Source organism: Corvus hawaiiensis, chromosome 2, assembly GCF_020740725.1.
Source record: "Corvus hawaiiensis isolate bCorHaw1 chromosome 2, bCorHaw1.pri.cur, whole genome shotgun sequence".
Lineage (NCBI taxonomy): Eukaryota > Metazoa > Chordata > Aves > Passeriformes > Corvidae > Corvus > Corvus hawaiiensis.
The window spans coordinates 122213274-122240072 of NC_063214.1; the positions used below are offsets into that span (position 1 = coordinate 122213274).

At 47.7% G+C, this 26799-nt stretch overlaps 1 protein-coding gene across 7 annotated transcripts in view; it reads right to left on the reverse strand.

Moving 5' to 3' along the window:
* ITSN1 (intersectin 1) overlaps positions 1-26799 on the reverse strand; it is a 101697-nt gene that overhangs the window by 69291 nt on the left and 5607 nt on the right. For 6 of the 7 annotated variants that reach the window (XM_048292081.1, XM_048292116.1, XM_048292112.1 and 3 more), the window contains exons 2-4: positions 7135-7194; positions 5809-5901; positions 5093-5156 (exon numbers count right to left, since the gene is read on the reverse strand). In XM_048292081.1, coding sequence (XP_048148038.1) covers positions 5093-5156; positions 5809-5901; positions 7135-7162 — 185 coding nt within the window. In that variant the 5' untranslated portion in view covers positions 7163-7194. Of the gene's footprint in view, positions 1-5092; positions 5157-5808; positions 5902-7134; positions 7195-8397; positions 8573-26799 lie in introns of those variants that run through there. The other variant, XM_048292089.1, reaches the window with a different exon arrangement.

Sequence of the window (26799 nt, forward strand, 5' to 3'; positions counted from 1 at the left end):
AGTACAGATTTCAGCACTGGAATAACACAGACTTTGAAGTTCATGCATTTATTATTTATATGTCATGGGTGTGCCAACACAAAGGCCCTGGGCAGTGTGGCTGAACCAGAGCTTCATTTTGGAACAAATCCCTCTAAAGAAAGTTTTTGTGCAACTTGATGGAAAGGTATCCCAAAAGTACCCCAGTGAATTGACAGCTGTTTATAACTGATACACAAGGAGACAGCCAGGTAAAGGCAGTGGCAAAATGAAATCATCCCACTCCAAAAAAACCCCCCCGAAACTTGAAAACCTCCACAGAGGCAGATCCCAGCAGGGACTGGCACAGGTTTAGATCCCCAACAGCATCAGAGACACTCCAAACCTCTCCAGTACTCCCAAGAAAAGATTTTCAGTGGTGTAGCTGCCTTAAACCATCAGTTCTGATGTCATGGGGCTAAATAACAGAAATTAAAATCTGGGAGCAGCATTTCTTTCTCCAGAAAGTCTGGAGAGGAAACTGAGACTTAGATACTGATATCCTTAAAATTATGTGCTGCACCCATGCCTGAAAGATGCTGAATCACAAAACTCAAGACTGGTTTGGGCTGGGAGGGACCTCAAAGCCCACCCAGTGCCACCCCTGCCATGGCAGGGACACCTTCCACTGTGCCAGGCTGCTCCAAGCCCCAATGTCCAGCCTGGCCTTGGGCACTGCCAGGGATCCAGGGGCAGCCCCAGCTGCTCTGGGCACCCTGTGCCAGGGCCTGCCCACCCTCCCAGGGAACAATTCCTGCCCAATCTCCCATCCAGCCCTGCCCTCTGGCACTGGGAAGTCATTCTCTGGCTCCTGGCCCTCCATGCCTTGTCCCCAGTCCCTCTCCAGCTCTCCTGGAGCCCCTTTAGGCCCTGCAAGGGGCTCTGAGCTCTCCCTGGATCCTCCTCTTCTCCAGGTGAACACCCCCAGTTCCCCCAGCCTGTCCCATAATAGTCTTACCAGTGGCTTCTACACCGGCAAATACTTTGATTTATAAGACATAAACCTTTCTATTTATAAGCACAGACAGACCCTCAGTGGGTTCTATCCACAGCTAGGAAAATGCAGGAAGAGTAAAGATCACCCTGTAGGAACCTTGATTCTCCAGGCACCCTTTCCCGCTGGGACACAGCAAATCTTTGCATTCTACATGGGAAAACATGAACTGCCCCGTGATCAGAAACTGATGTGCACCAGTGTCATGCTCTCATTGAACTCCGATCCACATCAGCAGCTGTAGCTTTTCATTCAACATCTGACCTTCTGTGAACTCATTTACTCTACACCAACAGCTTCACTATTGAAATTACCAACACAAATTTCAGTGCAAAGAGTTCTCTGCACCCCCCCAGAATTTCTCCAGTTTTATACCATGGAAAGAAAAAGCAGCTTTTGTATGACAAAATCTTCCTGCAAAAATAGGACACATTCTCATTTCTAGTTGCAGGAGTTGGTGTCAGGCTGCTGGATTTTACTGTGCTGCTTTGGAATAAACAGCACCTGAAATGCAGGGAGGGCCTGACAGGAAATACCAACTAATTTCACTAATTTCTGCTCCTAATGAAATTGGGAAAATGTGGTGTCCTGTATTTGCTTCATTTGTGGTCTGGCCGGAACCAGTGCAGAGTAAATGGATTAAACACTGACTAAATATTTATTATCTTTTATAGATCAGGCTTGTGTCTGTATCTAATGACAAGAGCTGCAGTGAGCTCAGCACCACCCCAGGGCTCAGGTGCTGACAAGTCCCTTCCCCATGGATCTTTTCCTCCTCCTTTCTCTCATCTTTTCTGCAGAATGAAAAGCCAGCTTGATTACTTTTGCATTTATGAGGTGCAGAAACTGAACATGGGCAGTTTTCCCATCAAATATGCTGTAATTAGCACACAAACCATCTATCCATGAAACCAGCACCGTGTTAAATCAAGGAATCTCTGTGCAGTTCCCAAATCTGGACTGATTTAGCTGGACATTCCCATACTGCATTACACAGTCCCAGACTGTGTTACAAGCTCAGCCATGAGCAGTGAGCAGCAATCAGGTCTCTGGCCTCAGTCATGCCATCAATGCCTGTGCAGGAAGTCACAGCTCCCAGAATTACCCCTGCTTTTGCCCACCCTTGGACACAGATTTAGGAAGGCTGGGAGGGAAGCAGATGTCAGGAACAGGGAAGTCACCCAGTGCCTCTGTCCTGACAAAATAAATAACTCCAAATACATGGAGAACACCTGGCAGTGATTATTTCAGTTCTCCTTTCATTCCAGAGGGCCAGGCCACACAGGAGATGCTCTTTGAGACCCCCATTCCTCAGGGCTCTAAAGAGAGGCAAATTATTCTGCTTAAGCACAGTTATCTCCCAAGCCACTGCAGGCCCAGCTCAAAGCCTCATTAGAGGCTTCTTAATTGATCACCAGCCTGGAGGAGTCTGGAGCTGGTAAAGTGTAGAACAACACAGAAGCTTTCGTGGCAGACCATAATACTTCACTCCTTTGCTCACTGAGGTCCCAGAGACTTTTCTTTCCTTGAATGAGGAGTACAAGGGACACAGGAATTCTCAGTGCTGCTGTTCTGAAGGACTGTGAATTCTGGGGAAGCTTTTATGAGCACAGAAATGAGGGATTGATCAGATTTATTCCTTGTGTCCCTCCAGCTGTGAGGGATCCTTTAGGAAACACAGGCCAGGCTTTTCTCACATTATTACAATCAGCTGCAGTTAAAATCAGTAGAATGATCAAGAATAGGAAAACACTTCCAAAACACAACACTCAGACATCCATACAGACACTTCCTTATGGACTCCCCTGGATCCCTGGCAGTGCCCAAGGCCAGGCTGGACATTGGGGCTTGGAGCAGCCTGGCACAGTGGGAGGTGTCCCTGCCATGGCAGGGGTGGCACTGGGTGGGCTTTAAAGTCTCTCCCAACCCAAATCATCCTGGGATTCTGGGATTTCTCAGATCAGAAAATTAATTTCAGAGTTTTACAAGCTGCTCCAACTCAGAATTACAACTTTCCTTCCTTAAGGACTCCTGTACCTTCCCTTCCCTCCCAGTAACAATCAAATGCTACCTACAAAAACCCCAACCCAGCTATTCCATGAGTAAATACTGATGGAAGAGCACTTTTCTGCAGCTCCTGTCAGAGATTTTGGGCTCATTACTCCAGAACTCCCACCCTAAAGTACTCAAGGATCTGTATAAAGATTTTTACTTAAATATTTACTTCTCTTAATTCAGAGATGACTGAAAAAATAAGAGAGACAGAGAGAAAGGAATGTCTATGAGCTGCTTTATGATTTAGAAAGGCAGCTTGAATAAGTTTTAGTTCAGCTTCATTAACAAAAATGTGCAGGTCTTGTCTCTATGACAACTCCAAAGGGAGTGGAATGATTCCCTTCCTCTCAAGAGCCTGGAAAACTGAATAATTCAGAGAGGAAGAGATCCTTAGTCAGACTGTTTACAACTGTTTGGTTTTGTTAACACCTATTTAAAGCCAATGCCTATGGAAGATTTTTGGAGAAAGGATGTCTTGTTTAAGACAAAACTTCTTTCCTTGCTTAATTCAGAGGCAAGAGAAGTTCCAAAGGGACATTTTAACACTCACTGAGTCTTCAGTAAATAAGACAACCACTCCAGCTTCGGTATTTGTAAGATGAAGATAATTAGAAAACAAAATAAGCTCTGTATTTAAAAGCCATGTAGGTCTGGGCATGCAGATTTTCAAAGCAATAAAATAATTCTCCTCTTTCTCCAATTAGAGCAAAATTCTGCCTTTAACAGTCCTTACTGCACCAGAAAGTTTTTGTAATGGCACTGAACTCCCTATCAAATAGCTCACAGAGGAAAAGGTAACAGATTTCTCCAAAGTTCTCCATCCCTCTGCTGCTTTACCAATTTAGAATGAAAACCAGTTTTAATTCTCTCTGTCAAGCACCAAAATGTGTGTTGGTAGGAATATTATTAATGCAAATCACGAATAATCATAGAATCACGGAATGGATTGGGTTGGGAGGCCCATCCAGTGCCACCCCTGCCATGGCAGGGACACCTCCCACTGTCCCAGGCTGCTCCAAGCCCCAATGTCCAGCCTGGCCTTGGGCACTGCCAGGGATCCAGGGGCAGCCCCAGCTGCTCTGGGCACCCTGGGCCAGGGCCTGCCCACCCTCCCAGGGAACAATTCCTGCCCAATCTCCCATCCAGCCCTGCCCTCTGGCACTGGGAAGCCATTCCCTGGCTCCTGGCACTCCACACACAGGTCCAGGTGTGGCAGGGTCAAAGAATTTGGAGCAGAAGCACCTTCATTCCTGCAGGAAAATCCAGCAGTGTAGGAATGTCTGTGCTGTGTAACAGGCAGCAGATTTGGATCTGGCTGAACTCACCAAGGAATGACAAAAATTTCCAGCTTCCAAGCTTTGACTCCACTGGAAACAGTCTATGTCAATCTTCATTTTTGTAACAAATACTCCAGGTCTTGCCTATGCTCTCCCATTAACAGATTTTTAACACTAATTACTGTGCTGAGCAACTGTATTAGTCCAGCTTTAATAAAGCTGAAAGCATTTAGCAATTTGCAATGAGGGTTTGAAACTGCCAACTTCAAGAATGCCATTAGCTGGGACAGCCCAGGGGCCATCGACCTCCTGCCCACCTGGGGACACCTGGGCACCCCTGGGCTCCTGTCCAGGTGCTGTCACCAGCACTCCCAGGGCCTTTCCCAGCTTTCCAGCCCCTCCTTCCCAAGACTGGAGTGTTCCACGGGGTTGTGGTGACCCCAGGGCAGAACCCAGCACTTGCCCTTGTTGACCCTCACCCCACTGACCACAGCCCATGGCTCCAGCCTGTCAGATCCCCCTGCAGAGCTCTCTGCCCTCCAGCACAGCCACACCCACCCAGCCAGGACAGCCTGGCACTGTCGAGGAACTGCCTGAGGGAGCCCTGATCCAGATCCCCCACAAACACACTGAGCAGGCCTGGCCCCAACCCTGAGCCTGAGGAGCCCAGGAGAGCCCAGCCCCAGTTGCATTCAGCCCTACCCCAGTGTGTCCCACAAACACCCCTGTATCCCACCTCCACACTCACCATATCTGTGCTAGCACTGGCTGAGGTAACCCAGATTGGAAAAAAAAGTTCCTGGCTTGATCACCTGTAAAATAAATAGGACATGGCTTCAGCTACAGCTCCAAACAGCTGGCAGAGGAATGGGGAATCAGGAGGCAAAAATATCTGCAACAGAAGCCCAACCCATTCCATGACCGGTGATCATGTACAAAGCACTAAGAAAATTCAATGTAACAAAACAGAGTAACAAAGAGGAGGCCTCCTATTGCCTTTGAGACCAAACTTTGACGAAACTTTAGAAGGATGTGCAATTCCTTGATTTGGAGCTTTGCTTCCCACTGCTTCAATCAGTTTTGCATTTAGATCTTCCCAAGAGGTCAACCATGCTGATGTCAGTGCTTTACAAACTGAATTTCTAAACCCGATTTCAGTTAAATTGACACACCTTTATTTAATCAGACCTTTCATTCATCACAGTTTCAGTGTGGTGGGCTGACCCCAGGCACAGACAAAGAACCCATCACTCCCTTCCCTTCCGCAGCAGGATGGGGAAGAGAAAATATCAGAAAAAACAGAAAAGTTGGGGCTGATGTGGCAAGGCATTTGAACAAAATAAGAAATACCTGTTCAAATTTTCTAATTCTTATGCCCATATGTCTCCCAGGCAGCTCTGTCTGTTTAGGCTCACCAGTTAATATTTAACTAAACAAAATTAAAAGTGAAAACTGTTTGTTTACCAGTGATAAATCCAGCTGTTGGTTTCAGACTATGGAACTGTTGGTCATGTTTCGCTCTCTCCTCCACAGTAATAGCCCAGATATCCAGGTTGCCTGGTTCAAAAGAAATGGAGAAATGACATAAAGAAACATTACCTAAAAACCACCCTCCTTTGATATCTGACTGCAATTATATCATTCTGGGCCTCTGCAAACAACCCAAGGGTGGGAGCTCACTGGCCCCCCAGAGCACACACAGAGCTGAAATTCCAGTGCCTTTACCTGCAAAGGCACCTCATTCCTCCCCAATACCCCACCCAGCCCTGCCCAGAGAAAAGCCCTGAACAGCTGCAACCTTTATGTGGAATCAGAGCAGTTACTCTGATTCAGCACTGACATTTATCTTTGTAATCCTTCTGCAGATCAGCTGCAAAACTGAACTCCCAAATGTATTCCCAGGATCTGAAGGGGCCTACAAGGAAGAGGGACTGCTCATCAGGAACTGAGTGACAGGACAAGGACAGATGGAAAATCTTTGTCTTCAGACTGGAAGAGGGGAAATTTGGGTGAGTTATACAGGAGAAATCCTTCCCTGGGAGGGTGGGCAGGCCCTGGCACAGGGTGCCCAGAGCAGCTGGGGCTGCCCCTGGATCCCTGGCAGTGCCCAAGGCCAGGCTGGACATTGGGGCTGGAGCAGCCTGGGACAGTGGGAGGTGTCCCTGCCATGGCAGGGGTGGCACTGGATGGGCTTCAAGGTCCCTCCCAACCCAATCCCTTCTGGGATTCTGTGATTTCATGTGAATAGCAAAAATACTGTCCCTACTGCACTGCCAGGGCCCATCCTGGATTTTTCACTGCAGTTACAGATGCTGCAACTTCCCCTGGTGTAAATGAAGAGCTAAAAATGTGTCACTTTTGTTCTAATCTAAACATGAGTGATGGGAAAACAAGGAAAAAAACTGGAAGAGGTAACACCCAAAGGTATCTGCTGGACCTTTTAGCAATTAAAAAGTCCAGGAACTCTGAAAGGGAAAAGCATCTGCACTTCTCCAGTACAAGTGGAGCAGAATGAGGTGGTGCCCCACTGGCAGGGGCTGAGTGGCCTGGAAGTGCCCTGCAGGGACAGAGTGTGGGGCTGGAAGGGATCAATACAGGACACAGTGATCCTGCCCTGCTGTGCTGTGGGCTGAGAGGTGTCTGCAAAGCCATCACAAATCAGAGAAATTCTCAGCTCAGAGAGATGCACTCTGCACAAATACTTCCCTGTAGAAAACTCTCGGAAAGGAACACATCTATGCCAAGTTTTTGCACATAGGAACAGTTCAGAACACACCAGAAACCACTTACCCCCAAAAGGTGTTGGAAACTGAGCCATGGTTCTGTCACTTTTAGCTTGTTAATAGATGCCTGGAGAAAAAAAAATAATAAAGAGATATTCAAACACAGTATCTTCCATTTTCCATATATTTTCTGTCTGATTAATTACAGAAAAAATACAGAAAAAAAAAAAAGCAGTGAAGAAGCAGGAATGTATCAATACTTCCCACACCAACTGTGACTTACAGAACTCAGTGTCTCATTTTTGCACTTCCCTGTGCATGCATGAGGGCATCTTCCTACCAGGAAACAGCTACCTTTCAGTTCTGCTTTAAGAATGGCCTCAAAACCAGCCTTTATTTATAAATCAGTGATGGAGGCAAGGACAGAGCTCACTCAGAACCCAGGGATGCTGCTCCAGGCTCCATGACTTTCCTGAATGTTACAATCCCTGCTCTGCTTAGGAGGGAAACTGGTTCCATTTCCAACTGTTGAAACCCAACATTGTCAGCAATCTGGTTTTTATTGCTGACAGAAAATGCACTGCCCTGCTCAGTGTCCCTTTGTTGAAACCAAATACATTATAAAGATTAGACTCCATTTCCAGGCTGCTTTACCCCCAGCCCAGCTCCAGATCTGAGGAGCACCAAGTGCCCAAGATGCCCTCGGAGTCGGGGAGAGCCTCCAGGAGAGCACCACTGGCTCTGCAAACAAAGCAACTACACAGGCTCCAAATTTAATCTGGACAGAGAAAAGGAAAAACATTTTTCTTGCTGCACACAAAGCCTGACATGAGCTGCCTGAGCCAAGGAACAATGACCAGCACCGGAGCCGCACAACAATGAGCGACGGCCTCTTGTCCTGCGAGATTCCACTCGTGTCTTCCAGGCAACAGCAGAAAGGCAAAGGGAACAGAATCAGAAGGAGAACAATTTAGGCTGCTTGAACAGCAGCAGAAATTTATCAATATCCCCAAGAAAAGGCATTCACTTGCACCAACAATTTCCTTTTGTCTGAATTCCTGTTTGCTCCCCTCCCCATCCCCCTTTCACACTTCCCACATTCTCTTCTGGCTTCCAACTTGGGAACCTCCTCTGCATCCCCTCCCCAGATGTCCCTGAACAAACCCCTGGTGCTTTTGCCAGCCAGGCTCCTCAGCAGTTGGAATTTAGGGAATGATGGACACAATCCTGATTCTTTTTCCTCGTAATTTGGCCAAGCACGTGACTCCAAATGCTTGTCCCCAAGGCCAGGGAATGCAGCTGGTGCTGCTCTGTGCACAGCAAGTGTTACCTCCAAAGTTTCAAATTCCAGGCACCAGGATCCAGAGTGTTCAGAACGAGCTCCCCGAGGTGTGGGGCTCTCCCAAAAGTATTTCTGAAGTGCTGAAAGATCAGCACTTTTATCTTTGCCTATGTTTTCTTATTGTACTCTGCTGCGGGCAAGAACTCTGCGATGCCGCTGGGTTTTGTGACTGCAAGGAAACCCTGAGGAAAAAATAAAAGGAAAAAAAAAAAGGAGGAAAAAAGAAGGAGGGGAGAAGGAGGAAGAAAAAAGGAGGAAAAAGTAAAAACAAAAAACCCAAAACAACCCCCCCAACCAAACAAAAAAAAACCAAAACCAAACCAACAACAAAAAATAAACAAAAATAAACAAGAAACAAAAACAAACAAAACCAAAACCCAACCAAACAAAACCAAAAACCAAGCAAACAAAAAACTCCCCCAAAAAGCCAACCCAAAACAGGAAAAACCAAAAGCAGAACTCCCTGAAGTGCCTCCTCTCACAGCCCGGGCAGTTTCCATATTATCTTTTCCTTTTTATCACAAGGGGAACCAGCAGAGCATTTACAGTGCTCAGCCCTTCAGGGAAGATCCTCCTCCACAGACTGCCAAGATTCCAAAAGAATTGACTCCCCTTTACCTTGAACAGAGGAGGAAGAGGAGAGGGAGTGGGAAGTCTGAATACCAGCCCCATGCTGGATGCCAAGGAAAGCAGAAACTATTCCAAAGAACTTCCAGAGGGGGAGAAAAAAAGAGAAGAAAGAGAGAAAAATACAAAGCCAGATGAAATAACGATGGGGGAATGGAGAGAAGGAGCAGAAAACTGTGTTTAAATTTGAGACACTGAAACCCAAACCAAAATCAACTGCAGACAGAGAAACAACGGGAATCAAACTGAGGGAAAGACAAATCTCCCTTACTGGAATATGCTGGAGTTTGCTGTTTATTGCTGATGGTCACCCAAGCTCCATAACCACAGGTTTCATTTTGCGTGACTGAGGAGGTGACAGCAGGGGCCCCAACTCTGTCTCCCAAAGGCTGGACCAGATGGTCTTTCGAGGTCCATCCTGACCACAGTTGTTCTGTGATTCTATTTTCGGGGTTGAAGAGCTCAGGGATGGAGACCAGGTATTATTTATCCCCAAAAACATGTGGTACAGCTGTTACATTATAAATTATCATATATATGTATTGTAAAGCACAAAAAATAGCACAGAATCCCAGGATCCCTGAGGCTGGAAAAGCCCTCCCAGCCCAGCCAGGCCCAGCTGTGCCCCATGCCCACCTTGTCCCCAGCCCAGAGCACTGAGTGCCACCTCCAGCCCTTCCTGGGACACCTCCAGGGATGGGCACTCCAAACCTCCCTGGGCAGCCCCTGCCAAGGCCTGAGCTCCCTTTCCATGGGGAAATTCCTGCTGCTGTCCGCCCTGAGCCTCCCCTGGCCCAGCCTGAGGCCGTTCCCTCTCCTCCTGTCCCTGTTCCATGGGAGCAGAGCCCGACCCCCCCGGCTGCCCCCTCCTGTCAGGTCTGTGGGGCACTGGAGCATGTTGGTGCTCCCGGTCAGGGAGAGCAGTGTGACAGATCAATGACATTCCAGGAGATCAATAATTTGAATGCCCACAGGACCATTCCACAGATCTCTGTGTGATTTCCTTCTGCTTGGGGTTATTGACCTGTGCTGTTCCGGGCAGGCAGAAAGGACCCTGTTGTGAGAGTTGTTCCAGTTGCACTGAACATCTCCTGTGCTCAGGGGCTTGACCTGTGTGTCACCTGGGAGGTGGAAAGCCCAAAAAGTCTGGGAGTGCAATCACAGAAGCATGGAATGGTTTGGGTTGGGACTTAAAGCCCATCCAGTGCCACCCCTTGCCATGGACAGGGACACCTTTCCCTAGAGGAAACCTTCCTGCCTTCCACAACCTCCCCAGCCACGGTTTTCCATGCAGTTCAGAGCACAAGGAGCCTTTCCCCATGCCTGACCCGGGGGATGATGAGATGTCCCCCTGGCACAGGGATAGAAAGCATACAACAAACATCAGGACCGAGGCACTCCAACAGCACCACTTTTATATTATGTACAAATGGAACTTCCATCACTACACAATTATCTTCACACACACAGAGTGTTAAAACAGACATTCATGAGAAACATTTGCTTACCCCCAGCTCTGAGTGAGGGAGGAAAGGCCCTGCTCAGCCAGCTCAGCTGTCAGGGCTCCCTCTCTCTTCCACCTTACACTGCTGTTGCTAAGCCCAGAAATATTCAAATTCTTGATCCTTACTGCAGATTATTTCTTCTCATAAACCAATACTCTATACACAAGCAGTGCTTGTATTTATATAACTTATAAAAAACAAGGAGGGTCAAACCCTAACCCTAAAACTTGTTCATATAAAACTGAACCACATAGAGACCAACCCCATATATATAAATCCTAGATCATATCTAAGTACTGATGTTGAAAGTTTTTACCTCGAAAAAATAAGCAGGTTGAAAATAACTCCAGTAAAAACACTTATTCATAGGAGTCAGACATGCATGAAAATCCCTTTCACAATGTATTATACATTGACTTTAAAAACACAGCTTAGAACTTTATTAGAGTTTCTATTTAAAGTTATCTGTGCTCTGCTGAGACCATGTTTACAGAGACAACTGCAATAAAGCCACAGGACGTATAAATTAAGAATAATTGAGCTATTTCAGCATTGTGTGTCTTTATACAAACACATTTTACACAAAAAAGACCCTATTTTTGTTTTCCCTAAACTGCAACACAGCATTTCTATTCCTAAACAATTTCTCATGAGATAATTCTTGATTTGAATGCCAAAATTAATTCCTGAGGCCATTTATCAGTCACCTTCCTCCTCCTACAGGAAAAAAAAAAAAGAGACAAACCCAACCAGATAAAGTCCCCACATCCTCCAAGAATTCCAAATGACAACAAAATCCCTCCAAGCAGGACATCAGATGAGAGTGTCCCATGCTGACAGCAGGGTTTGGAGTTTGCAGGTGTTCCATGGGAACGACCAGGATCAAGCCAAGGCACTCAAGAGTTTTAGCAAAACCTGGTAATTTTGGATCAATGTTGGCAAACAAAAGCAGTTTGAGCCATTAAGGGAATTCTAATCCTTGCTCTTTGGAGATCAGATTTTAACACAGTCACCAGCCTGCAAAACTTTTTAGGGTTTCTGCTCCTTACAGGAATCACTGGGAAAGTAAAAACCTTCACAAATGTCAAGTCCTACCATTTCTTCTACTTTGTGCCAAGCACCCAGGTGAGATTAACAAAACAACTCCCCACTGCAGATCACCACCACCAGTGGCAATGATCAAACTGCTGAGGAGTCACTTCTGTATTCCAGAATCATGGAATGGTTTGGGTTGGGGGGGACTTTAAAGATCATCTGCCTGACAGGAGGGGGCAGCCGGGGGGGTCGGGCTCTGCTGCCAGGGAACAGGGACAGGAGGAGAGGGAACGGCCTCAGGCTGGGCCAGGGCAGGCTCAGGGTGGACAGCAGCAGGAATTTCCCCATGGAAAGGGAGCTCAGGCCTTGGCAGGGGCTGCCCAGGGAGGTTTGGAGTGCCCATCCCTGGAGGTGTCCCAGGAAGGGCTGGAGGTGGCACTCAGTGCTCTGGGCTGGGGACAAGGTGGGCATGGGGCACAGCTGGGCCTGGCTGGGCTGGGAGGGCTTTTCCAGCCTCAGGGATCCTGGGATCTCTCACACATGGGCTTGTTTTAATCCTGACAGCATTCCCTCAGTAATTCCAGTCCCAACTGAACTGTGACTGGATTACAGCACCCTTTTCAAGAGGTGACTGACACTTATTTTAGAAGATTTAACACAGTGAAAAGCCAGTGCATCACTCAACTGTTTCTAAACCCCTTATTAAGAAATAAAGTAAGTATCTTGTTTTATTTTCAGTTTAATAGTTGTTGGCTGACATTAACTTCAAGAATGATCCAGAAAGCAGGACAAGGAGATGCAGGATGCCCCTGCTGGATGCAAGTGTTGTGTGCCCTTGGACCTCCAAGTCTGTTCTGTTTGACAGCCCCTCTCAGCTGGGGCTCCTCTCGAGGTGGAACAGCCCCAGCTCCCTCAGCCTTTCCTGGGCAGGTAGATGCTCCAGGCCCTTCCTCATCTCTGCTGGATCTGGTCTGGGAGCTCAGCAAGCACCAGCCCAACTACAGAATAAATTATTACGTGGCTTTTTTCAGATTATCCCTTTCCTTATTCCTGCATCAACTCTCACACCTATTCCACCCACCTCGAGCCACCTCCTATAGCGAGGGGGACACTGCTGCAGCACATCCAAATCAAGAAGATCATGGAAATATCCCAGGAAGTGGCTGATAAACTTCTTTCCTCCCTTTCCTACAGATGCCCATGATACAACTCTGCAGGACCTCCCATGTTTCAACCCAGCCTGATGTTTTTAAAGGAATTAGGGAAGCCAAAGGAATAGGTCAGAGCTATCAAATCCATCTTGGACAGTAATGGTGGCCTTCCAGCCAAATTTAATCACTTGTAGGCCTGACCTAATCCCACCTAGCTATGCTGTGAAAGTCCACATGCTTGTCTCAACTTTAGAGCTGATCCTTTGAAATGGGGACACTGTAAAAAAAAAAGAAAATCGGCTGTTCTTGAGATGTTTCACTTCACCTTCTCTCCCTCTGCCACTAAGTAACAGCTCTGCTGGGGGAAGGGTAGGAAGGAAGGAAAAGCCCTGAGTCAGCACAAGTGTTGAGTCAGGAGAGTTCAGGATGTGCACTTCCATTCCCTTTGCCTTCCTCTGAGGCAAAAGCAGCAGATAAAAGGTCTGGTAGGGCAGGGAGAAGCTGCAGCTGGTGATGAAAGCAAAGGCTCTGTCCTTGGAAGGACTCATGGAGGTCACTCTGTGCCCTGCAAGCAGCTGCTCTCCTGAACTCTCCCAGTTACATAAGTGCAGGGCTCTGCTGGGGCAGATTTGGGAAGCAGATTTTCAAACAGTCGTTTAATAGGAGAATCATTCAGCGTCTACCAAGCCTTATCAGCATCTCAGTAGCTGTGTCAGCCCACATCACCACTGCCTGAGGCAGCTCCTATCTCCCACCCAAGGACATTTTGCTCTGAATTTCTTCCAAGCTCTGTCTTCCGAAATTCTGCAGGACACAAGGAGCTCTTCAGATGCAAGAACAGACTTAAATTGTGGCATTTAGACCAGGATTTCTGTTATGCACCTTCCTTCTGGTCACACTTAGCCTTATTGCTCCAACACCAGTTGATCACAGGTGGCCAACAGGAGAAGGTGTCCAACAGGCAAGAAACAGCAGCTTTATAGGGAAGAAATGCAAATGCTGGAGGAACTGACAGTGAAACTTCCTGGGCTGTTTTTCACAGGGACATGACAGGCCCTTGGGCATTTGGAAAATCAAGGGATTTCTTTACACTACAAAGGGGGCTGAGCAGGCACCAGTTCATAGGGAAGGTCAGGGACCCTCTCACACTGTCAAGCATGCAGAGGCTGCATAAAGCTTAAACAAGGAATTAAACATGCTAAAGCCCCATTGCTAGAGCTCCTGTCTCCTATTTAAAATATCCTTAAGCACACTCTAAGGAAATTAAGCAAAAAAGGCTTCACTGCATGAGATGAGGAATATCCCAAAGCAAGGGTTTCCTGTTTCCAGGTTCCAGGAGATCAATTCCCTTCAAAATGCCTAGAACCAGTTTTCACACAAGAGCAAAACCATCCCAGGTGTGACCACAAAACCAGGCAAATGACACATGCAATGGGATAAGGGAAAGAACAAACAGTTTGCAAGATAAAAGGCAACATGTAGATACATATAGAACATATGTAAATATACACATACATTTTTAAAAGGCACAATCCACCTAAAAATCCTATTTCTATATTAAATAGAATTATTAATTGACTGCAATACATTTGAATGGCACAAAAAAATTGTGTAAGGGCATGTGCCAAGCTCTCTTTCCAGATGACAATTGTGCTTTCCCACAAATCCACATAAATCAGGCTCCTGCATCTCAACAACAACTGGAAAAATTTCTATTCTTGGCTGGAGTAAAGAATCACTGAATGTTTTAGGTTGGGAGGGATCCTAAAGCTCATCCCATTGCATCTGGGCAGGGACACCTCCCACTGTCCCAGGCTGCTCCAAGCCCCAATGTCCAGCCTGGCCTTGGGCACTGCCAGGGATCCAGGGGCAGCCCCAGCTGCTCTGGGCACCCTGTGCCAGGGCCTCCCCAGGGAAGGATTTCTCCCCAGTATCCCATCCAATCCTTCTCTCTTCAAATGTTAAGATACAAGGCCAGGAATAATCCTGCTGGATGCATTACCAGTGGAAATGACAAGTTCAGACAGAGCAAACAAATGAGCAAAACAGACACAAAACAAGGGAAGACTTTCCATGTATTTCACTGCATTTGAGGTGCGAGGATTTATGGAACAAGACTTCCCCAAAGCAAACAGAGCGAGGTTCACAGGTCTCTACACAAAGCCACAGGTCAAGACGAGTTTACTGGGAGCACAGCCAGATTTCAGCTTTAGCTCTGCCCCACAGCAGCACCACTGAACGGCTGAGGAGCAACAGGAGGGCTCCAAGTGTCCCCAAGTTCCAGCTACTCTGCATTTCTGCCAAGGGCTGAGAATCATTTCAGGCTGTGCAAGAGAGAGTAAGGACATGCACACAAAGCCAACAACTCCAAGGAAAAATCTGGATATGGAAGACAGGGTTTCTTTTTTTTAAGAGCCCTGAATCAAACAGCGAAGAGATGCTCATCCTCAGCATGTAAATACTTGGAGCTGCTCTGAAGGATGCAGCAGGGAGGCACCATGTGCATGGGCCTTTTTCATGCTGGATCTGGAAAACTCTCTTATGGTCCTTCTCTAAATGACCCAGGAACTCTAGACAGTTAATAACACTGCAGACTAATTTTCCTGTCCTGAAATGCTTTAATACGTCTTTCCAGGATAAAAATTCCTTTTCCTGCAAGAGGATAAGAACATTAAGGCTGCTGTTAGTGCTAATGGTTTATTTACTGTAAGTCACAAATCTGTGGTATGGGGAGGTTTGTTTACTGTAGCTCACAAATTTCTCCCCTGTGGGTACTTCAAAAGTTGACTGGCTTGCAGTTCCCTGTAATCAGAAAAATTTGCTACAAGGTTGTGGGGCAGCCTTGGACTGGGAAAAAAATCCAACTGCAAAATTGTAACATGATGCTGATTTCCCAGCATAATGACCTTAATAAAAAACCTTTCAAGTTTGATTCAGAAAGAAAGCCAAGGCAGCTATGAAAACAAACCTCCTCCTTAAAACCCTCACATTCGCAAGTTTTTAACATGCTGACTGATGATCAGTGCCCAAGTACACCCACAAATGGTTCTCCTGGGATGTCACAGCCTGATCCTCACCCACTGACACTGTGTGCCGGCACCAGGTTGGTTACTACAGAGACACCCCGAACTCTGCACCCACAAGAGAGAATCCCTGGGATCCCTGAGGCTGGAAAAGCCCTCCCAGCCCAGCCAGGCCCAGCTGTGCCCAGTGCCCACCTTGTCCCCAGCCCAGAGCACTGAGTGCCACCTCCAGCCCTTCCTGGGACACCTCCAGGGATGGGCACTCCAAACCTCCCTGGGCAGCCCCTGCCAAGGCCTGAGCTCCCTTTCCATGGGGAAATTCCTGCTGCTGTCCGCCCTGAGCCTGCCCTGGCCCAGCCTGAGGCCGTTCCCTCTCCTCCTGGCCCTGTTCCCTGGCAGCAGAGCCCGACCCCCCCGGCTGCCCCCTCCTGTCAGGGACTTGTGCAGAGCCACAAGGTCCCCCCGGAGCCTCCTTTGCTCCAGCCTGAGCCCCTTTCCCAGCTCCCTCAGCCGCTCCTGGGGCTCCAGCCCCTTCCCAGCTCCCTTCCCTGCCCTGGACACGCTCCAGCCCCTCAGGGTTTCTCTTAGCCCAAGAGCCCACAACTGGACACAGCCCTCGAGGGGCCTCTCCGTGCCCAGCACATGGCACAATCCTTGGCCAGGTCCTGCTGGACACATTGGGGCTGATCCAAGCCAGGATGTTTCCTCAGCAAAGGCACGGAGAGAAAAAAGGTAAGTGAAGAGATGAAACAGTAAAGAGAGGTAAGGGAGCGGAGGGCCAAGGAATGATGGAAGAGCAGGAAGGGCAGGATACAGCAACTCCATGGTATAAACACAACTCATCCCTTCCCTCCCTCCAACTCCCACAGCTCCAGTCAAACCTCCCAAAGACTGAGCTTTCCAAGGTTCACACCTCTGGGCAGAGATTAAACTTGCTCAGAAGATGGTGCTACACCCACCACAGAACAATGATCTGAAGACAGAAGTTTCCTTCAGGGTCTGACTTGCCTTGACAGCACCTTTGAGAGAACCTTTTCCTCATCTCCAGCCCAGACCTCCCCGACACAGCTCGAGCTGTTCCCTCAGGTCCTGAACCTGCTCACAGGGAGCAGAGATCAGTGCCTGACAATGACAGATATGAAAGGTTTGTACAATTTATAGCACAGGAGGAACAAGCTGCACAATTTATAGCTCATACTTGCAGCAGTGGATTAAACCCAACAATCCAAATTCATCCAGGTGATTTCAGAAGCTGCTGCCACTTTGAAGGTGCTGTCACTCCTGACTGTGGATCAGGATTCCTTTATTTCTCCATCTGGCTTGTTAAAAATAGGGGCAATTCACCTTGGCAGTGGAGTCTTATGACTCCAAGAGGAGATGGCTCAAGGGCCACTTGCTGCAGCATGAAGTCCCCAGCAGGGCCTGGGGACAGCTGGGGAGGCAGCGAGAGGAGCAGAGGCTCTCCCAGCTGGCACCGCAGCCAGCAGGAACCACTCAGCTCCCGCTCCTGGCTCCGGCACAGCACAGCATTCTCTGCGAGCTGGCAACTGCCAGCATCTCCAAAATAAACTCTGCCTGCTAAAAATATATTTCTGGTTATTTGCCTTCTGAGTGAGACCTCAAAATGAAAACTGGCATTCTAAGGATGAATCCACAACTTCATCAATCATTACCTTCTGAAACAGCAAGCAAGAGTTTATGGCAGTCATTTGGCTGCAGAAGTGTAGCCTAAAGGTATTGTACAGGAAAAATTAAGTTGTCAATATTTCAGCTATTCAAAACCACCCTATACTGAAGCATTTACAATCAAACCTTCATCAGTCAAAAAAGCCTTTTTCAAACTCAGCAGTGAAGTTTTCAATTCTCCTGAAAAATACCACAGGCATTTACTGGTGCTTGAAGCAAAGAGAAAACCCAAAATGAACTCACTGGGGTGGAGAGGTGGCTACTTGCAGAGAAAGGAATCTGAACTTTTGCCTCAAAATTAACTTGCTCCTCTTTGGGGAAAGAAAAGGGTAATAACACTCAACCACCACTGACACCAGGAAAATGAATACATAGAACCAGAGAAAGGTTTGGAAAGTACCTTAATGCTCATCCAGTGCCATGGGCAGGGACACCTTCCACTATCCCACTAACCCTAACCCATCCAACCTGGCCTTGGACACTTACAAGGATCCAGGGGCAGCCACAGCTTCTCTGGGCACCCTGTGCCAGGGCCTCCCCACCCTCACAGGGAAGAATTTTTTCCTAATACCTGATCTAAACCCATAATTTTTCATTTTGAGGCCATTCCCCCTTGTCCTGCAACTCCAGCCCTTGGGAATTGTCTCTCTCCATGCTTCCTCTTGGCTCCTTCAGGCCCTGCAAGGCCACACTGAGCTCAGCCCAAAGCTTCTCCTCTCCAGGCTGAACAATCCCAGCTCTCACAGCCTTTCCTCCCAGCAGAGCTGCTCCATCCCTCTGCTCATCCTGGTGCCTCCTCTGGCCTCTCTCCAGTAGCTCCACGTCCTCCCTGTGCTGGTCTCAGGGCTGGGGCAGCTCTGCAGGTGGGCTCTCACCTGGGCACAGGGACACAGGGGCACCATCCCAATCCCTTCCCTGCTGCCCACGCTGGGGCTCAGCCCAGGGCACAGGGGGCTCTGGGCTGGGGCAGGTCCAGCACTCACCCACAGCACCCCAATCCTTCTCCCAGAGCTGCTCCTTCTGCTCATGCCAGCCTGGGTTGATCCCGGGGGTTGTACTTTCCTGACCCAAAACCAATGGAGGCACTGAACATGCCACGGATGATTCACAGCATTTTCCAGGTGATGTGTTCAGTTCCCAAGCTGTGACCAGCTGGACCAGGCCCTGTGGAGCACTTATTACATCAAATCCACTTTGCTTTCTCACAGAAATGAATAATTAAGTACCTGTAGAGATAAAACTACCTGAACATGCCTCAGTTCTCATCTGCTTAAATGCTGCTGCTGACAGTTTAAGAACCCAAGCACTCAGAGCACTCCTCCAAATGTTCAGCTGGGCTGGTGCAACTTTCAAGAAGGAAACCCCAAATTACACAAGAAAAAGAAATCCAGTATAAAAAAATGCCACTTCATATGTTAAAGAAAACAGCAGCAGCAAATAATCTTCAATTAAGGCCCCCAGCAAGAGATGCCCTCACACTCTACATTGAAGAGGCCATTTACTCACACACTTCTGTTCTTTTTACTTTTTATTTGTAGTTCTCCAGCAAACATTGTCCATGACAACTTTCAAGCTACAGGAGTTCTATATGGCAACAGCTCATGGATTCAAACCCTGCTGAAGAATCTTACTGATTATTTCAACTCTTGGTATTGAAGTGAGGACAAATGAAGGAATAACACAAGTATCTGGGGTATATGTTTGTCTATGGCTCTTTTAATCATTGCTTGGACAGCTGGGAATTGGAATGCTCAAGGAGTAGGGAGAAAGGGAAAAAAAAAAACCCAAACAGCACCTCCCGTTCCTTCAGAACATGAACAAAGGAGAAAGATTTTTGAATTGGGCCCAGCAGAAAAATCTGCATCTTCCAACCCTGAGATCATTCCCTCAGCCTTATGAAAGGTTCCTGTTTAAGAGCCCCAAACAGGGGCTTGCAGGGGCCTCCCAAATCCTGGTTGCCAGCAGCCAATATGGTGTCAAAGCACTGCGTTAAAATCCTCCAGGAACTGGAGGTACCAGCTGGGAGAATCAGGCTGGAATGAGGCAAAGAACCTGGGCAACAGAGCAAATCCTGCAGGCTGAGGAGGAAATACAACACCTCAGGACAACGTGCACTAGAACCTGTCAGGGAACACTGGGAAGACACCTACTGCCTAACAACCATGGGAAAGGGAGGAAAAACTTCCTGAAACACAGCTTGGCATGGCAGAGCTGAAGCCAGAAATCATGGAATCACAGAAATTTTGGGTTGGGAGGGACCCTAAAGCTCATCTAATTCCACCCCTGCCATGGGCAGCGACACCTCCCACTGTGCCAGGCTGCTCCAAGCCCCAATGTCCAGCCTGGCCTTGGGCACTGCCAGGGATCCAGGGGCAGCCCCAGCTGCTCTGGGCACCCTGTGCCAGTAGCCCAAATCAGACTACACAGAGGACTAAGTTCTGTCTTTTGCTCACCTACTTCAAAATTTGGAGATTCTTATGTGCGTCTTTCTTTGAAATTCATTTCATTGCTGACAGTTCAGGAAGCTGTTAGCTCACTTCTAAATAAAACATGCAGAATATTAAGACACATCCAAACACACCTGCCTGAACAAGCAAATACCACATGCGGCTTCCCCCAAACCCTGGAGAGAACATTCCTAATAAATCCTGAAGGGATACAGGATGAAGGCCATGAAGTGCCCTGCCCACACCCCGTGTTTCAGGCTGGTTTCCCTAAACACTAAAAAGCTTTGATTAGATAGGCAAAACCTTTAGATATGATATTCCAGGGGACTGCATATGGGAATTCAGTGGAGCCCTGGAAAATACTCTGTGTGACAGAAGAATTGATCTGCTTCGGAAAACAGCAATTGCAGAATACCAAGCCCCAGTAACACACAGAAATCCTGTGTGAATTAAGCACTATGAAGAAAAAAAACACACATAAAAAAACCCCCAAAAAGCCTGAGGGGGAATCACAGATGTTCCAAGCAGGATCTCACAGTTGCAGGAGAGATTTAATTTGGTTTCAATGCAAAGTTCAGTGTTTGAGACCCATAACAAACTCAGGCAAACCTCATTTTCTAAATGCTTCTCCCTAAACTGGACAGACTGAACAGATACACAGAGATCTAAGGGAGGAAAAAAAATGAGCCATAACATTAAAATGTAACAGCCTGGCCAAAAATATGAGTAACCAGATCCACAGTGCCAGAGGTCAGAGATCCACCAGCACTGCTCCCGCCAGCCATTGAATACCAGGAATAAAGGAGTCCTGCAAGGAGGCACTGATCCAGCATCATCCCCAGGGACAAAGAACTTCACACATTTTTTTCAGTTACCTTGCCAATAACTTCCCCACTGTATCCAACACTAACCATTAAATCTGGAAAGAATATAATGATTCTATAGCAACCAGCTGTGGAGATATTTTTCAAACAGAACAAACTGGATACAAATGCCAAATATTTTCGCAACAAATTTAGCTATTCCTAGTGGGAGGAGAAAACTATGTTTACTGCTGTGATCCAAAACACAGTGTAAATCCAAGTTCTGTACAAAACTCAGGCAGTTTAAAACAAATCTGATAACCAGGAGCAGGTAAACAGACACCCAGGTGTGCACCTTTTGTTACTCTGCCAGGACATCACTCCAGCAGCCTCTCTCCTCTGGAGCAGCATTTCCATGAGGCTTTTCCACACTGGTTACACTCCCACAACCAAGAGGCCAACTTCACTACTATTTCCATGTCCCTTGGACGAGTTTATCAGGGGATCTTCCGGGGATGTGAAGCAGTCACATAACACATCAGCTCTACAGTGGCACCTGCACATCAATCACATCAAGAAAGACCTGGAGGGGCTGGAGCGTGTCCAGGACAGGGAAGGGAGCTGGGAAGGGGCTGGAGCCCCAGGAGCGGCTGAGGGAGCTGGGAAAGGGGCTCAGGCTGGAGCAGAGGAGGCTCAGGGGGGACCTTGTGGCTCTGCACAAGTCCCTGACAGGAGGGGGCAGCCGGGGGGGTCGGGCTCTGCTCGCAGGGAACAGGGACAGGAGGAGAGGGAACGGCCTCAGGCTGGGCCAGGGCAGGCTCAGGGTGGACAGCAGCAGGAATTTCCCCATGGAAAGGGAGCTCAGGCCTTGGGAAGAGCTGCCCAGGGAGGTTTGGAGTGCCCATCCCTGGAGGTGTCCCAGGAAGGGCTGGAGGTGGCACTCAGTGCTCTGGGCTGGGGACAAGGTGGGCATCAGGCACAGCTGGGACTGGCTGGGCTGGGAGGGCTTTTCCAGCCTCAGGGATCCCAGGGATTCTCTGTCTGTAATTTGGGTCCTGTAAGCTCTCAGAACAATGCAGTGACCTGGCTGTCCCCATGTTTACATGAAGCCATTCCTGCTCTACGTTTCCTGATGTGCAAAGACATAAAAAGATCCAACCTCCCTCCTGCAGGCCAACAAGCACCTCAGTTGAAGCATTTTTCTCAGCAAAACAAGAATGAGACACCATGAGAATTCATGTGTGTGCTTTCTCTTAGCTCAAACACAAAACAGGAAACTTCCAGGTAAAAATAAGGAAAATCAAGCCTAGTATTAGGTTCATGTACATTAGCCCAAGTGCACATCCTCGGAATGCTTATTTTAGAAGTCTACAAATCAAAAGAAAGGTGAAAACCACCTAACTAGGTAACAGCTCTGCTTCCTTCTATCACAACAAGGCTTTGTTTCTATTTAAATCTTCACAGAATAAAGTTTTTAATCTTTAATGAGAGACAAAGCCAAGCTAAAGCAAGATGAAATTATTGGTAGAATGTACTCACCTGGTTTCATAATATTGTACAGGGATAACAACAGAATTCAATGGGTAAATGTTCGAAATCACAGAATGGTTTGGGCTGAAAGGGACCTTAAAGCTCATCCCCTTTCCCAGGCTGCTCCAAGCCCCAATGTCCAGCCTGGCCTTGGGCACTGCCAGGGATCCAGGGGCAGCCCCAGCTGCTCTGGGCACCCTGGGACAGGGCCTGCCCACCCTCCCAGGGAACAATTCCTGCCCAATCTCCCATCCAGCCCTGCCCTCCTTCATCTTAAAGCAATTCCCCTTTGTCCTGTCACTCCGTGCCCCTCCAGGGACTGAAAAGTACCTCAGTTGAGACTGATTCCATTTCCCACTTTTGGTTAATTCTGCTCACCTGGTGTTTTCCCAGCTCTCCTCCCCAGCTGCAGAGCCTGGCTCCTTGTGGGGATCCCAGCTACTTCACAAAAGTACTGGAGAACTGGCACAGGGTGCCCAGAGCAGCTGGGGCTGCCCCTGGATCCCTGGCAGTGCCCAAGGCCAGGCTGGACATTGGGGCTTGGAGCAGCCTGGGACAGTGGGAGGTGTCCCTGCCATGGCAGGGCTGGGGCTGGATGGGCTTTAAGGTCCCTCCCAATCCAACCCATTCAGGGATTTCCAGAAAAGCCAAGGCAGCCCCTTGTCCATGGCTGGTACAGAACTAGACACTGCTGCTGCCACATTAAACACATTCATCAGAGCAAAGCCAGCCTGGAAAGCTCCATCTTGGCATATCCAGGCCAGCTGCAGCCTTCTGCCCCTTCATAGCCCTAATATTTGCTGCCTTTCCAAACCTCTCCAGCTAAAAGGTACCTCAGATGGAGAGGAATTGCACACATGGGTCTGTGGACGATTCAAGGAACTTTTGTTTAATAAGGATTTATTTATTTCTCCCCTTTCCCTTTTTTTCCCCCCTCCCTTCGGAAGCTGGGGAAGGATAGTAAAGCACAATAAACCTCCTCACAAAAGGAAATAAAGTGTCACCAGAATTTCAGTGCTCAAGTTTCCTGGGTCTCATTTCAGTGCACAAAGCTGGACTGAGTCAGCATTTCTCATTCATAATGCTGGCAGGATTTTGAAGGGGGTATTTTAAACACAAGGACTAAATTTCTGTTACTGGTTTGAACTTCCCAAGCAGAATGTCTCATTTTAACATAACAATTGAAGAGATTCAGCATGATTATATTCCCTGCACACATGTAGTTGTTGCCCTGCCCCAGCTAGACTGTGCTTTGCTTTCCCTAAAAAACCCCAGGTGGTTTAATCCAGGATTGCATCAAGGTAATCCAGGGAAAGCCGGAACTTGGCATTACTATAACAGATTCTAGAAACTCCAGGAATTGAGCAACTCCAGCAGGATAGCCTGATTTCCTCGGAGCTACAGAGTAACATTTTCCTGGTTGAAGCAAAGAGAGCAGAAAAAAATGCAACATTATTTCTGAAGCTTCATGTGATTCCTGACTGCAGCAACTTTATCACCCATCAAAAGATCCTCCCTGCCTCTTACAAAAGTCCTTAAAGCCCCCCAACACACAATGGGCACAAGGTTTATTATTCAGCCATCAGCAGAGTCCACCCAGCAACAACTGCAGCTGAACAGAGTGCAGCCTGTGAGGCCGCTGAGATTCCAGCTAACATGTCATCCCTGGAACACGCTCAACTCTGCGAGCCAACCACCAACATGAGCCAAGACACCGAAAGGTCAGAGCTCCGGTTCTCTATCCCTGCCTCCAAGCAAGTGGGCATCCCAACAAGGAAAAAGCAATCCTGCATATCCCTACTCTTTTCAGTCCTGCAGTTCTCCTCCTCTCTCAGCAAGGGCTCCAAAGTCTGTCATGAGAGACAAGCGGGAGCAGAGTGAAACCAGCTCAGAATCCCACCAGTTCACCTGAGAAATTGTGAATTCTCCAATTGAAACCTCAAGGGTTTGGCTGCAGTTTGACCAAGGAGCACAGCACAAACACATCAGCTCTGGAAAGAGCTGCCCAGGGAGGTTTGGAGTGCCCATCCCTGGAGGTGTCCCAGGAAGGGCTGGAGGTGGCACTCAGTGCTCTGGGCTGGGGACAAGGTGGGCACTGGGCACAGCTTGGGCCTGGCTGGGCTGGGAGGGCTTTTCCAGCCTCAGGGATCCTGGGATTCTGTGAAATGGTGGTGTCTAAAGGCTCAGAGATCCCACATTACATTTTGCTGTACAAAGACTGTATTCAAATTACAAGTGAGATAAACAGAAAACTTTGCCAGATTTCCTAAAATCAGAGAATCACAGAATACCCTGAGTGGGAAGGGACCCACAGGATCACCCAGTCCCACCTCTGGCCCTGCCCAGACCCCCCAACAATCCCAGCCTGGGCATCCCTGGCAGCGCTGTCCAAACGCTCCTGGAGCTCTGGCAGCCTCGGGGCCGTGCCCATTCCCTGGGGAGCCTGGGCAGTGCCCAGCAGCCTCTGGGGGAAGAACCTTTCCCTAAAATCCAACCTAACCCTGCCCTGGCCCAGCTCCAGCCGCTCCCTGGGTCCTGCCCCTGCTCACCAGAGGGAAGACCAGGAAAGGGCACCAGATGTTCATGCAGAGCTGGGGGGGACAGAGGACAGGTACTTGGGGGTTTGGTTTTAAGATCTAAAAAGCAGATTAAACTCTTTGGGTTAAATATCCCCAGTAGTTAAAACAGACAAAGTGATTTTTTAAGCCATACAATAGCATTTGTCAGCAGCTCAGAGTAACACTGAAAGCACTTGACTCTAAAGGATGCAGCTTCTTCCCTCCTCACAAAGCAAAATTGTTCTGCTTGCATCATCTGCAGACAGCACGAGTTTGAAGCAATGCCCTCAGATTTAGATGAGGAGTTGAAAGAGCAGCACCAAACAATCCATGCCAGGCAATCCTGCCAGACTGCAGCTGGAGAACTTCCTATTCCTGTGTCACAAGAGCTTTCCAGTCACCGCACAGAGCTCTGGGATTTACTGGCCATCCATAACTTCAGACTCTGCAAAAAGGATGACTAAACAACCTAAAAAAAGCATGGAGCTGGTAAAGTGAAAATGCTGCACAAGCTTCAGCTCCATTCAGATTACTCTGATAACAGCTGTGATAAGGAGGCACATTTTGAGCATGGATAACACCTCAGCTTCCTGTCAGCAGGTTGGGGTCAGAGACCAGGAAGCACCAAACGGGAGGATAAATTAAGGATCTCCTCTTCACAAGCCCAAGATCCCCCTTTTGTCCCACCAAAGCCATCTGAAGAAGCCTTGGCCCACAGGAATTTCCAACCCTGAGACAGACTCACTGACCCCAGTGAAGCCAGAGATTCCTGAGCACAGCCAGAGCCAGCGCCAGCTGGAGCTGATCAGTAATGCCAGCACGGCATCAAGTGCTACACCACCCAAAAAATTAATTGCATTTGCCGCCTTCTTTTGGTCATGTCATCATTATTTGACGTTTCCTTGAAGCAATCTCATTTCTCAGCAGAAAATATCCACAAAAACTAGATTTCAGTCATATTTCTTAAAATTCCTGCATTATGTTAAATAGCAGGTTGCTGTTTGTTCTTTAATGAGCACATTATATTCATGTGGTTTGAAGAACAGAGTAAGAGCAGAACACCAGAACATGCAGAAGTTTCCAAGTTGGGTAACGGCTGATTCCCAACTTTGTCCTTAAATACTTCAAAAATCCACAATGTCCTGCCATGAATTCAAGATAGATGACCTTATGTGAAAACATATTTCAACACTTTTATGCTTTGAACTCTTCCTCTGAAAAGAAATTTTACAAACCAGAATTAAAAAAATACATATATATAAAAGACAACTATAAGGAGCAGTTGGAAAAGGATAGGGGAAAACCTTGTTACATGTCTGCTTTTAAATTTAATACTACCCTGAACACCTACAGTAACTTCATGCCACACTACTTTATTGTAACAAAAACATCTGCCCTCTTCTCTTTGACATTTATTCTGTTGTTTGAAATTCAAGCCCACACTGAAGAATAGAGGTGTTAACAAGGAAGAAAATTTTTAAAGTATTTCCGATCTCTCTCTACAACCCAGTTCCAGTTACAAAGTTTTTCCTGGTTGGGATTGGCCCTTACAATCACCAACAGAACAGAACCTATGAACATCAAAATACAAAGGGTAAGGGAGAGAACACCTGCCAGCCTTCAGATAATGCTGAAACTCAAGGGACCATTAAAATGAAGACATAAAGATGCAGGACAAAAGAGAGGAAAAAAAGAACAAGTAAGAATGGGCATGGCTGCAGGCAGGGAGCTGGGAAAGCAACCACAGGCACAGGCAGCAGCTGCACCAAAGGTGCAGGGCAGAGAACTGCCTCTAAAAAAACCAAATCACACCAAATGTCCATGCAAGACAGACAGCCAGCAACCCCAGCGCCGAGTATCACAGGAGTCTGTCTGTCTGTGAGCTCCAGAGAGCTGAGTTCATCCAGCTGGGGCTCACATGTGACTCAAAGGAAAATGTCAGGATTTTTGCTCAAGAAATTCAATGATTACATCATCCCATTTAGTACATGACCAGATTAGTGGCATTTCGTTACAAAACACAGC